Source organism: Erythrolamprus reginae, chromosome 2, assembly GCF_031021105.1.
Source record: "Erythrolamprus reginae isolate rEryReg1 chromosome 2, rEryReg1.hap1, whole genome shotgun sequence".
In the NCBI taxonomy this organism is placed as follows: domain Eukaryota; kingdom Metazoa; phylum Chordata; class Lepidosauria; order Squamata; family Dipsadidae; genus Erythrolamprus; species Erythrolamprus reginae.
This window is the reverse complement of record NC_091951.1, coordinates 273,229,264-273,243,759: the sequence shown is the minus strand read 5'-3', so window position 1 is coordinate 273,243,759 and position 14,496 is coordinate 273,229,264. Positions and strand designations below refer to the sequence as shown.

The following is a 14,496-nucleotide window of genomic DNA, read 5'->3' as shown; positions in this document are numbered from 1 at the left end:
AAAGATATTTTCATGAGGTGCCTTTGTTTTTTATATATATATAAGCACAAAATATTTTGCATTATTTACACAAACTAGGTAATCCCCATATTGATTGATTTGCACAAATTTTAAATGTCTATGTTAACATGGGTAGCATATTGCAGTCCATTATAAGTAAATTTATAAAACTAAGTTTATTCATTCTCAATAAGAATAGAAAATGAACTGGAGAAGAATGTAGGGAAAATTAAAACAAGTGGAAAATTCTAACACTGTAAACTGTCTGCAGTACCTATTCATGTGACCTGTGGACTTCCCTTTGTCATCCTATGCCTGAGGATATATGAAGGGGGCTGGGAAGGCAAAGGGACGTTCAATTGTCATCACCAGCATCTTCTCTGATCATTGCACTATCATCAAATGCATCGGAATGCTCATTTGCTTTTGTCTCAATCTTTCTTTTTTCATGCTCCGTTCAATAGTTAATACATTTCTATGCCCTGGGTGCTTCCTTGGGATTTGACATAGTTAGAATAGAATGTGGATGACTGTGCTGAATCTTAATCCAAAGAACAAAAGTAGTAACAGACAGGCAGGTTAAATAGAGTGATTTGTAAACTTCCAGGTTACATTGTGATTTTTGGGGGTGGGATGGGGAGAGGGGAATCGGCTGAAGGTAATGTCATTCACATGGTGGGATGGATCCATAAAAGGCTCCTGGGACCTTTTCTTTTACTGAATGCAGGGGTGCATTTCCATTTGCTCCTTCCCTCAAAGTTCATGTGTCCCATAAAATCTTCTATGATTCAAAAGTGGAGAAAAACATTTTTTGTTGCCTGACATGTTATGAATGGAACTGAAAGAGATAATAGAAACTCTGGATCCAACCTGTTGTGGTTAGCTCTGGCCCAGCTCCTGCCCCAAGGAATGTGGATGTGGGGGAAACATCCACATGCCACAGGCCTGTTTTGCTTCCGATAGAATCTGCCGACGAAGTCTCCTCTGACCAAGGAAGCGTGAGTGACAGGGAAGAGGGGAGTTTGGCAGACAGCCCAGGAGGAGATCAATCTTCCTTATCATCCCTGGATTCTGAACAAGAACTTATGACAGACCCACGCATGCGGAGAGTGATGCATAAAAGACAACAACTGAAGGATTATTACAGGAGATAAGTGAGGCCACCTGTGGTTGGGTGGGGCTGCTGTAATTAGTGCTACAGATAAAAAGAGCAGCGTGCTGATTTAGCCTTGTGGAAGTTTATCTGATTCATAGTTTCGTCAAGATCATGGTTTTGCTGTTTCCCTGTTCAAGACTGTGTGTGGACTTTCTGGACTTTGGAATTGGACTCAATTTCCCAGTTACTGAGTGAGAAATTGGATTGCATTTAATCTGTGCCTTGTGTGTATCAGAAAATCCCTTTGACATTTTAAAAGGGAGTTTTTTCTGCTTTTCTGTTGATAAAGACTTTTGGTTTTCCTTCTATTGTGTGGTGTGTGTCTTTCTGGACTAATTACCCTATAATTACGGGCGGTTGGGACACGCCGGCAGAACACAACCTAACATATATTAAGTGTTTTATTGTATGTGTGACAATGACTGGTATTACGTACTGACGGACAGAGTATAAATTTGCATAGCTGTCACTGATTGGCTGCTCTAGTGGTGGCAGAAATAAACAGTTGTCAATGGTTAGCAGGCTTCAGGAAAGCCCTTAAAAGGGACTTCTCTGCAGCCTGCCGGCAGTCCGGATTAGTTCTAACTGATAGACAATAAAAGTGCTGAACTGTTCCTGTGACTCGCCTCTTCATTTATACTTGAATGTAACACTGGCGACGAAGGTGGTAGAAGAAGAACCACAGAACAAAGGCACCTTGTGGTATCCACGGGGATCTTAGAAGCACGCTCTGACTCCTCCGGCCAAACCAAAGGATGGCAAACCAAACTTCAGCACCAACGTTCTTCAATCCAAATATGTCTTGTTTCCGATTGTTTCCGAAGGCAAACAATTTCAGGAACTGAGACAACAGAAACAGAATGTTTCTTCCTAACATATTGCAGGCCACAAACATACAAGATGGCACAGATCCTGGTGACGCCGTCAGACACTGAATCTAACAACTTGAAACAGTAATCCTCATAAAACACAATGCATCAACTTTCTTAGTTTCTTTTTGCCATTCTTCTTTTCCTCCTTTCTTTCTATTTTCCTTTTTTCTTGTCATTTGCTTACCTGTCAGGCTGTTCTGCAGTTTTAGTTTGGAGCCAGTATATATTCTAAGTGTATTTTTAGAAGTTAAACAGGAAAATTTTGGAAGCATCAGTGTTTTCCATATTCATGATGAAGTGTCAGTTTGATGCTACAACATTTGCTCAAAATAAAGACAATTCTAAATTTAAAATAGTCAAAAAAGAAAATTATAAAGAGAAAAAAAGTATTATAAAAGGTATAAGTCCACATGAAAACCATATGGAATATCTAGCTTCCTGTCCATTAAAGATTAAATCAAATCTCTAGATATTCTCATAAATAAATATAACACATTTGTTCATGTATTTGCACACAGTATCTACGTATATACATATTGCCCAAAAGCCATTCTCAAAAAAAAAGAAGGAAAGACCAGAAGGAAAAAACCCAGCAAATTGAATTATCTACTGATTAAAATAAACTGCCTATAAAATAAGGCAATTTTTTTCTCATCGGCACAGAAACAATTTTGTATTTCACTTATTATAGGCAAGGCAGAGTCACATATTTTTCTACTCCTATGCAAAGAACAATAAAGGAGGAGAAACAGACAACAAAGGACAGGGAAAAAAAGAAATAGAGAGGACATGATTTTGATGAGACTAGACAGGAAATGAATGGGCCTACAGAAGGCTTAACAGGTTTTTATGTTGGGATCAGCACAAATCTATGGACTCAGTCACTCTACCGAGTCCTACTGAAGTCAACATCTCTTCCTGCCAAATAAGCATGCTTAAATTTTCAATCCTGCTCAGTCACTATGCCATAGTATACTTCCACTCAAGTGGAAGGCGGACAAGAGCATTGATCCAACTTGCTACCTTATTGAGTAGATGGTCTTCAATAGAGAGTATGTATGTTTGAGTGGGATTTTTTAAATGTTTTTGTGCTTCTTTTATTAATTGTTCTTATTTGTTGGAAGCTGCCCAGAGTCCTTTGGGAGTTGGACGGCATATGAGCACAATTATTTAATTAATAGAGCAGGAAGGGAAATAAGTTGCAATGGACTTCCTAAGAGGGGCTTCATCTGCACAATCATGTATGTTTTAGAGATCTCGCTCTCGGTGAAATTCTATTCAGTGCATATATGATTACTTTTACCTTTCAGAAGTAAGTATTTTTAAGGGAAACTTCATCTTCCTTTTGTGTAGACCAGTGATTCTCAACCTTTCTAATGCCGCAACCCCTTAATACAGTTCCTCGTGTTGTGGTGACCCCCAACCATAAGTCTAGCGCCAATTCTCCCAACAGAGTTTAAGATGTTTGGCAGAAAGGTCAGAGGAACACCCCCACTGTAAACGCCTGATTGGTCGTATTGTAAAAATATGTCTTTTCCAATGGTCTTAGGTGACCCCTGTGAAACGGTCATTCAACCCCCAAAGGGGACCTGACCCCAGGTTGAGAACCGCTGGTGCAGACGCTTATCTTCCTGCTCTGGGATGTCATAAACAGGCATACAATGTATGCAACTGAGAACAATAAAAAGTGAAGATCCATTAATCTTTTGTATTTAAGATTCAATATTGCCAAATTGAAACTAGACCCAAATCTTTTGAGTGCAGTTCAAAGTCCAATAAGCAACCAGTCATTAAAAATCTAGCATCAAAACCAAAAATGCTTTGAGCCTTTTAAACTCATTTCACACAGCATTCTTGAACTGCAGTTTCTCTGAAGCCATTATTGTGAATCCCTAATACAATGCAGGCAAAAGCAATCTCTTCAGAGATTGGAATAAATGGAACCGGACATCAGAAGAGCATTTTTATGGCACTGGAAAATCAAAACAATCAGAATATTTTGTTAGAGAAAATTATTCACTAAAAAGTGTCATTTCTCCCCTACTGGACATTACATGTAATACAAGCTACAAGTATGTACTGTATAAATAAAAAGGAACATTAAATGTTATTATATAACTTGCTTCATAGTTACAATTTATTTCTTTATATTTTTCAATAGCCACAAAAATAATGGTCAGCTAATGTTAGTCTCTCTGGCTTCATATAAAATTTTCACAGCACCAAGTTTGGTCTGATTTCTGGAAATTAAAGAAAAGTTTTTCTTTTTTTTTCTTTTTTTATTTATTCTTTGTCCAATATACAATACATATGAAAGAGAATAGACATTAAGTGATATATAAAAGATAGGAAGTAAAGATAGGAAGTAAAGAGGAAGAGAAGTGGGTGGGAAGGAAAGAATATATATGATAAAAGGGAAAGGAAAGACAATTGGACAGGGGACGAAAGGCACATCAGTGCACTTATGTACGCCCCTTACTGGCCTCTTAGGAACCTGGAGAGGTCAATCGTGGAGAGTCTGAGGGAGAAATGTTGGGGGTTGGGGGTTGACACTATTGAGTCCAGTAATGAGTTCCACGCTTCGATGACTCGATTGTTAAAGTCATATTTTTTACAGTCAAGTTTGGAGCGATTAACATTGAGTTTGAAGCTGTTGCATGCTCTTGTGTTGTTGCGGTTGAAGCTGAAGTAGTCGTTGGCCGGAAGGACATTACAGCGAATGATTTTGTGGGCAATACTTAAATCGTGTTTTAGGCGCCGCAGTTCTAAGCTTTCGAGATCCAGGATGGTTAGTCTGTTTTCGTATGGTATTCTGTTTCGGGTGGAGGAGTGGAGGGCTCTTCTGGTGAAATATCTTTGGACGTTTTCGAGAGTGTTGATGTCTGAGATGTGGTGAGGGTTCCAGACAGATGAGCTATATTCGAGGATGGGCCTGGCATAGGTTTTGTAGGCTCTGGTCAGTAGTGTGAGATTGCCAGAGCAGAAGCTACGTAGAATCAGGTTTACAACTCTGGAAGCCTTTTTGGCGATATTGTTGCAGTGGCCTTTAGCACTTAGGTCATTTGAAATTAGTATTCCGAGGTCTTTTACTGAGTGTGGGTTTGCTGTGAGAATTTGTTTGTTTAGTTCATATATGAGGTTTGGGTTCTTTTTGCCGATGTGGAGGGTAGAGCATTTGTTGGTTGAGATTCGAAGTTGCCAGATGTTAGACCAATCTGAAACATAGTCATGGTCTTTTTGGAGAGTGAGTGTGTTGTCAGTGGTGTTGAAAAGTTTCACATCATCGGCAAAGAGCACACAGTTGCTTGCGATATTATCGCAGAGGTCATTGATGTATAGGATGAAAAGAGTAGGACCTATTTAAACTTGTTTGCTGCTTGACTTCCAACGATTCTGGAATGTATGCTTAACCCAACTGGATAATATTGTAGAAAGTAAGATAAAATGGAAATAATATATGTAATGTATATATGCATAAGTTTTAAATCCTACAGAGAAAATCCTAAATGGAAATTATCTCTAAATAGCTGAAGTTTTAATCAAGGCCTTACAAATGCCTTATATATGAGATAGAGGGTTTGCTATCTTTTATTGTGAATTGGCCAGTGATATACACTGCTCAAAAAAATAAAGGGAACACTTAAACAACACAATATAACTCCAAGTAAATCAAGGCCTTACAAATGCCTTATATATGAGATAGAGGGTTTGCTATCTTTTATTGTGAATGGCCCAGTGATATACACTGCTCAAAAAAATAAAGGGAACACTTAAACAACACAATATAACTCCAAGTAAATCAAACTTCTGTGAAATCAAACTGTCCACTTAGGAAGCAACACTGATTGACAATCAATTTCACATGCACATTCAACTTTGTGCAGAACAAAGTATTCAATGACAATATTTCATTCATTCAGATCTAGGATGTATTATAGAATAGAATAGAATAGAATAGAATAGAATTTTATTGGCCAAGTGTGATTGGACACACAAGTAATTTGTCTTGGTGCATATGCTCTCAGCGTACATAAAATAAAATATACATTTGTTAAGAATCATGTGGTACAACACTTAATGATTGTCATAGGGGTCAAATAAGCAATGTAGAAGCAATATTAATAAAAATCTTAGGATATAAGCAACAAGTTACAGTCATATAGTCAACATGGGAGGAAATGGGTGATAGGAATGATGAGAAAAACTAGTAGAATAGAAGTGCAGATTTCAGTGTTCCCTTTATTTCTTTGAGCAGTATTTCTGACTGATAGGTTTCTGCTTTCACTTCTCTTTTTTGAAAAAATGGCTGATTAAGGTGAATAAGCCCAAATTCAAAATTAATGAAAGGTCTGTGAGAGATAGTCAACCAGAACACATCAGGGCGGGCAACCTGCTTTTCTTTCATTTTCATTTAGGTGCAAATAAATAAATACATGCAGGGCAAGCTTTAGGTTCAGGCCAGTCCTAGGACACAGCCCCTCCTTCCAAGTCATTCTAAAAATGCAAATCTTCACATTAGCTGGAGGTAGTGCGATTAGTCATTGTCATTCGAGCTGCCAGCTATCCTTGAGCTGGCTGGATACAGATAAATCCAAGTTGTTAGCTGTGTGGGAAGAGAAACATGCTTTGAAATTATCAGAAATATTGCCTAAACCTCCGGTCCAAAATACCCAAGATCCTTCACCACTAAATTTATATAAAAGCCAACAAGGAAAAGCAGATTAGAAACTTAGAGAAAATTGTATGTAAAAGAGTTTTGATACATGAAATGTGAAGCTTTTCTGAGTTTTTTAAAAAATTAAAAGATAATCACTCAACATTGAAGTGATGTCATTAAATATATTTAAAGTGTTATACTACTCAAAGTGCTGGTTTTTGAAAGGCTTTATCACCTGGCTTCCTGTAACTCTCTGTCAGTAAAAACAGAGCTCAGAGGGCTTCCTGCAGCCCTCCTGAGCTCTCTTTTCACTGGCAGGGACACCATGGGCCAATCCTTTGCTGTTTCCAGGATGGGCCTATGGGCCAGATCTAAGCACCCCGCAGGCCGGATCTGGTTCTCGGGCCTTGAGTTTGACACCCCTGATTTAGGTGCTTCTCAGTGGTATTAGATTGAAGTTTATATGTTATAATATGTCTTTCCCTCCACATTTCATGGCAACTACATTTCAAAAGCAATATTTTGTTTATGGGAATGCTTCCACAATAATAATCTAGATAAATTATTGCATCAATTACATGGGATCATTATTATAGGTCAGTGATGGTGTACATTTTTTGGTTCACGTGCCAAAAGTGGGGGGGGCGCACGCACATGTCTACACCCATAATCCCATGTGAGGCCCTCCCCGCATGCATGTGTTTCCACCACCACCCCCAAGTCCTGGCACACAATAGCATTTCTAGGAGTCTGGGAACAGTGAAAAAGGCCTTCTCCATTCGCCCCCAGAGGCCCTCCAGAGGCAGAAAATGGTCCATTTGCCAAGTTTCCTCTTCCTCAGCTCCAGAGCCTTTCTAGGAGCTGGGGAAGGTGGAAACAACCTCCCTCCTGAGGCCCGAGGCCCAACTAAGTTGGGAAATGGGCCATTTATGTCCCCTGGAGGGTCTCTGGGAGGTGGGGAAGGGCATTTTTGCCCTCCCCAGGCTCCTAGAAAGCCTGGGGAGCTTGGGGAGAGTAAAAAATTGGCTTTCCCCACCCCCTCCGGAGATCCTCTGGAGGCTGGAAATGTTCTGTTTGCCAACTTCTGGTTGAACCAGAAGTTCCTTTTTTTGTTCTCTCCAGGCTTCAGAGCTCCTCTGGAGGCTGAAAACAGGATGTTTCCTATCTCCAAGTGGGCCCAGAAGGCCGAAAATGAGCTAGCTGGCACATGTATGCATGCCAGTCCTGAGCTCACATGCCCACCGATATAGATTGGTTATAAGTTATAATTGTCAGAAAGTAGCCTTAATTAATACCTGTCATAGAATTCCTGCATTTATTTTATTTATTTATTTATTGGATTTGTATGCCGCCCCTCTCCGCAGACTCGGGGCGGCTAACAACAATGGTAAAAAACAACATGTAACAATCCAATTTAATAAAACAACTAAAAACCCTAATTATAAAAACCAAACATACCATGCATAACTTGTAATGGCCTAGGGGAAGAAATATCTTAACTCCCCCATGCCTGGCGACAAAGTAGTCTTGAGTAGTTTGCAAAAGACAAGGAGGATGGGGGCCGTTCTAATCTCTGGAGGGAGTTGATTCCAGAGGGCCGGGGCCGCCACAGAGAAGGCTCTTCCCATGGGGCCCGCCAAATGACATTGTTTGGTCGACAGGACCCGGAGAAGCCCAACTCTGTGGGACCTTATCGACCGCTGGGATTCGTGCGGTAGAAGGCGGTTCCGGATGTATTCTGGCCCAATGCCATGTACGGCTTTAAAGGTCATTACCAACACTTTGAATTGTGTTAAATTCTCTTCTAAAAAATATGTAAAACATGGAACTTATTTATTCAGCGCTATTGATTCTATCAAAAATAAATAATATTTTTTTGCATTCATGGATTACATTCCTATAAAACCCATATATTCTTTCTGAAATACAACAGAACTTTCATGTTTTATGATGATATTGTACAGATGCCCTGTATCTCTTTCAGATATGACTTACTTGTAATTTAGAAAGTTATGGCCAAGAATTAAAATGTGGGGAGAAGGCGGCTACGTTTTTCTTTCTCCCTCCTCATTTCATAGCGAACTTCATTTAAAAAGCAAAGACCCAACTTGGATGCTATGCACTTTAAGGCAAATATACAGTTTACACATACCTTTGTTAATGTTGTTTAGGCAAAGTAGTATTGATGGTAATTTCAGTTTTTATTGGTGCATTTTTATTTGATTTGCCTGCTTTTTTGTTTGTTTTGCTTTTGTTCATTTCTTAACAGGGATTGGTCAAGGAGTACCAGTAGTGGCCCTCATTGTAGAAGGTGGACCCAATGTCATCTCCATCGTCCTGGAATATCTGCGTGATACACCCCCAGTTCCAGTTGTAGTGTGTGATGGGAGTGGCCGAGCATCTGACATCCTTGCATTTGGTCACAAATACTCAGAAGAAGGAGGGTAAGTCTATTAGCCGAACTCTGTGTTCATATAAATATTTCTTTGCAAACTCAGTCATTGTCATAGAAACATAGAAACATAGAAGACTGACTGCAGAAAAAGACCTCATGATCCATCTAGTCTGCCCTTATACTATTTTCTGTATTTTATCATAGGATGGATATATGTTTATTCCAGGCATGTTAAAATTCAGTTACTGTGGATTTATCTACCACGTCTGCTGGAAGTTTGTTCCAAGGATCTACTGCTCTTTCAGTAAAATAATATTTTCTCACGTTGCTTTTGATTTTTCCCTAACTAACTTCAGATTGTGTCCCCTTGTTCTTGTGTTCACTTTCCTATTAAAAACACTTCCCTCCTGGACCTTATTTAACCCTTTAACATATTTAAATGTTTCGATCATGTCCCCCTTTTCCTTCTGTCCTCCAGAATATACAGATTGAGTTCATTAAGTCTTTCCTGATACGTTTTATGCTTAAGACCTTCCACCATTCTTGAAGCCCGTCATATTTAAATATTTCAGAAATAGCAGCATAATCATTTTTCTTATGTACTGCCTGCCATACTAGGTTCATTTTAATATTATTTAATACTATTTAATACAGTTCAATACTATTCAAAAGACCATAGGTTTAACCCACATGCTCCATATTCACACACCCATACTTTATAGTTCTTCAGCTTAGAATAAGCAGCATCAAGTATTCTCTTTTAATATCTTAAACATCTTTTTGCTGAAAGGTACAAACATTCAGATTTGGTGTATTAAGAAAAATGGAGCAGGTGTGGAAAAATCTTTGAAGAGATTATTGCAGTGTTCAAAAATGAACCTAAATAAAGCAGTGCTTGGGAAAAATCTTTAGCCATAATCTTCCTCCTTATCCTTATTCTCTTGGTACATTTAAATGTCCCATGTGCTCAATCATATGTTTTTCACAATTCAAACCATATGGTCAAATTATTGTGCAGATATGCATGAAGAATTTGTCTGTTACATTGCAGATCACTGTAAGACTGATGCTCTTTATTTTCTGCAAATCTGTTTGTTTCCTTTCATTATTTATTTAGTCAAGTATGTATTGGTACTATGCATAGACATAATGCTGTTTACATATATGAGATGGATACTAATAAGAGGGAAACATTAGGAAAGGGACGATAGGCACACTGGTGCACTTATGCATGATTCTTGCAATGATGTAGATTGAGGCTGAGGTCAATCATGGTGTGGTCGTTGTTGGAAAAGGATTCTTTTATTTGTAGTTCATAAATTGCGCTTTTGCAGTTGCAGGAGGTTGAGGCAGTTGTTGAGTCTAGTATTGTTCGTTACTAGTTGGTTGAGTCCCAGATTGGTAACATCATTGTATAGGGTTGTATGGATGGTTTCAGCCATGCATTCATTTTTGGTCCAGTTAAAGTGAGATAGATTGAGGTCTCCAAGAAAGATAAGTGGGTATGGGGAGGAGGTTGCCCCGTTAGTAGTGAAGTTAATATTTTTGCGTGTGTGATGATGTAGTCTGGAGTTCTGTAACAAAGTAGGAAGCAAAGTGTGGCATTTAAGGATAGGTCACAGACGATGGTTTCAGGAAGGATGAGATCATGTGTAACATGGATATTTTTTAGGTTTAGTGTCTTTTTGTAGAATATAGCTACTCTGCCTCCTCTACGGGAGAGACAAGGTAGTTTCTTGCTGTGATGATAGAGTCAGGGAGGGATCCATTTAACCATGTTTGGCAGACAAAAATAATATCAAAGGTGTTAGTGTTTAGTAGGAGGAATTCAGACATCTTGTTAATTAAACTTCTTGCATTGATTGGTTTGCATTTGAGATTAATATTGGATTGGATTGAGGAAGTAAGGGGCAGGCTCCCCTAGATTTGCCTGGTGGTGTGTGGGATGTTAGTTTGTTGTTGGGGGGGGTGGATTGGATGTTGTGGGATGGATTGTGGGTCTTGCATTCAGCGTGGTAATCTATATATAAGTTTGCATAAGTTTGTTTCACCTAGACCTATGTATAAGTTTGTTTCACCTAGATCTAGTTGTCTTTTGAGTTTCATGCAGAGTTTATGGCAGTGGATGCATTGAAATAGAGATAGATCCAGTCTGGATCTAAGTTTGTCATGATTGGTATTGTTTCTGGCAATGGAGTTTATAGTGTAACTAAATTGTCATTTGCTGGACTCATTTTACATACCATTCATTTTACATACTTCTGCTCAGAACCATTTCTGGAAACTTTGCTGATATCTTCAGGGCTTGTAATGGTTTGCATAAGGGAAGCCTTTGGAGCCTGGGGAGGGCAAAACACGAGCCTACTGGGCCCAGCAGATGTTGGGAAACAGTCTGTTTCTGGCCTCTAGAGGATCTCCGGGGGTAGGGGAAGCAGTTTTCACCCTCCCCAGGCATTGAATTATGAGTGTGGGCACTTGCACATGCGTGATGACCCGCACGTACATTCTTTTGGCACACGTGGGGAAAAAAGGTTCACTATCATTGATCTAGGCTCACTCACAACAACGATATTGTATACTTTTGCATACTCATCATTTTCTTCTAGTCTAAATAGGATTACTTTATGATGCTTTTGCTCGTCTTCGATGGCGTCTTTGACTATTGTTAAGATGTCATTGGTTGTGTTGGTAGGCTCTTGTGGTTGAGCTGGGGAGGAGATAGAGTGGTGTTGGGTATTTGGTTTGTTGGGTTTACATTTTTCTGTGCTTGGATTTTTTTTTTCCAAGGATGTAAAATGTGGTTCTAGGCATGCCAGTAGTTATATTTCTATTTTGTTTCAATGCTTTCTATGGTTGTTTGTTGGGTCTTTGTGGTTGTTTCTAAGGTATGGATCCTATCAGACATAGTGATGGGGTTGTCCAGTTTCAGTGAGCAGGATGGGCATATATAGAAAAATATGTGTAATTGTATCTGTATAAAATATAATATAAAATATATGTATCCTCCCTGACCTTCTAGCTCTGAAGAACATGAAACTTGGAGGAAGAACAAAGTTGCAAAATGTAAAGGAGAGAAAAGGATGTGCAGAAGATTAAGTAAATTCATAATCCAGTGTACTGACTAATCTTATCAGTAAAATGTATTTTAACAGCAGCTAAGATTTGGCAGCGTCTACCGTTTTCCCCCAAAAACAAAACAAAACAAAACAAAACTTGGAAGTTATCTGGTGACAGCCTACTAAATAATTTATGATTGGACACAGACCAGATTCCCAAATGCATCTGGTCATTGCAGTTTAGCAGGAATCATAGCTGAAAGACCATAGTGCAATTTAGTGTGGAAAGACTTATCTTGTCTGACATAGGACATCAATTCAAAAGAAATTTCTAAGTCAGGCAGAAAGATGCCATCTCTGCCATCTGTTTCTGCTGGATATCCCATAGCAAAGAAAGCAGGTATTGTACAAGAATGTTTTGTTCTCAGGTCTGTCTGACTTAAAATCAGTCTTCCAAGTGAAAGAATGAATTTTTGCAAGTCCTGTAAACTGCATCCCCTAAAGAGTTTTGGGAAAGGTCTCACTGAATATATATTCTGCTGGATCAAAAGATTATTTATTTAATGTTCCAGTAGCTAAAGTTGGCATATTTGCCATTCCTCATTTTAATTTACATCTGCTTCTAATATCCACTAAGTTTTCATAATTCAGGCCCAAGTATATCTCAAAAGAACCGAAGGAATATTTTTAAATATTCATTTCCTTCCTGTTAAAATGCATTTTGGTATCACAAGGGATTCGTTCGATAATTTAAGAATTTTCCCAGCATGGTTTTTTTTAACAGGTACCCAGGGACAGTCAGGGAGACTTAAATTCTACTCCTGTCTTAGACGCAGAAGTGGAGCATTTGGTGACTTTAGTCCCATCATTTTTCTTCTCAGCCATAAAAAGAAAGCAGTGGCCAAAAAAAATACCCACGTTGCTCCATGCAGTTGCTAGCAGTCAACATTGACTCAAAGACACACATATACCTACATACAAAATTGCTTTGAGATCCTTCTGGCTTATCTAGTGGCAAATGGAAGTGACTTTGGAAGAAACAAGTAATGCACACCTCATAAAGGAAATTGCATCCCCTCAGTGGCACAAAGAATACCGATACACCTTTTTCATCCCATCTCATATACTGCTAATAAATTACTTTTCAATGCGTCCAACATCGTGTTGCAACAAGTCAAGCTTCATTAGTGTTTGACTGATGCATGTTTATTTTTTTATTTACTTTTCAATCTTTATGAAATATTTATAGCCTATTTTTCTGCTTCAATATCCTGGGACAACTGACAAATCTATTTGCTTGATATGCTTTATACTGTTATAGATGTCATCTTCAGTCCTAAATATTCTTACTTCAAACAAGTAAATGTGATCTGCAATCCTAAATACAGTGGTACCTCATCTTACAAATGCCTTATCTAACGAAGCTGGTATTTAAGATTTTTTTTGCCTCTTCTTCCGAACTATTTACACCTTACGAACCCAAGCCACCACCGCTGGGATGCCCCACCTCCAGACTTCCGTTGCCAGCAAAGTGCCCATTTTTGCATTGCTGGGATTCCCCTGAGGCTCCCCTCGCTGGGAAACCCCACCTCCGGACTTCTGTGTTTTTGTGATGCTGCGATTTCTCTGAGGCTCCCCTCGATGGGAAACCCCACCTCTGGACTTCTGTTGCCAGTGAAGTGCCCATTTTTGCGTTGCTGGGATTTCCCTGAGGCTCCCCTCGATGGGAAACCCCACCTCTGGACTTCTATTGCCAGCGAAGCACCCATTTTTGTGCTGCTGGGATTCACCTGAGGCTCCCCTCGATGGGAAACCCCACCTCTGGACTTCTGTTGCCAGCGAAGCACCCATTTTTGTGCTGCTGGGATTCCCCTGAGGCTCCCCTTGATGGGAAACCCCACCTCTGGACTTCTGTTGTCAGCGAAGCGCCCATTTTTGTGCTGCTGGGATTCCCCTGAGGCTCCCCTCGATGGGAAACCCCACCTCTGGTATTCTGTGTTTTTGCGATGCTGTGATTTCCTTGAGGCTCCCCTCGCTGCGATTCCCTTCATTTTTGCTGTCGCTGCTTTGAATCCCAAATAGAAATAGAGATCCAAAATCTGAAAGAACACAGTTTAAGGAATGCCAAGAGCTAGGGAAAGCATATGTACCCACAAACAAACAAACTTCATGCACAAACATGTTTGTGTGAATTCCTAATTCAGAAGCATTGAAAATTGAACCATGACCTTAAGATACAGTATATCTTAATATATTTGTAAATTATGCTGGATCAGATATAGATGTAAATGGGGGAATATCTTTTCCAAGTGTTTGAAATGAATGTATATAATTGCATTAAAAATAACTTTAACTTTTGT

General features: G+C 39.2%; 1 protein-coding gene across 1 annotated transcript in view; it reads left to right on the top strand.

Moving 5' to 3' along the window:
• The window catches only part of LOC139162381 (transient receptor potential cation channel subfamily M member 3-like), a 262,448-nt gene extending 253,315 nt beyond the window's left edge, over positions 1 to 9,133 (top strand). The window contains exon 7 of the mRNA XM_070742666.1: positions 8,955 to 9,133. Coding sequence (XP_070598767.1) covers positions 8,955 to 9,133 — 179 coding nt within the window. The remainder of the gene's footprint in view (positions 1 to 8,954) is intronic.
• Positions 9,134 to 14,496: the final 5,363 nt, after the last annotated feature.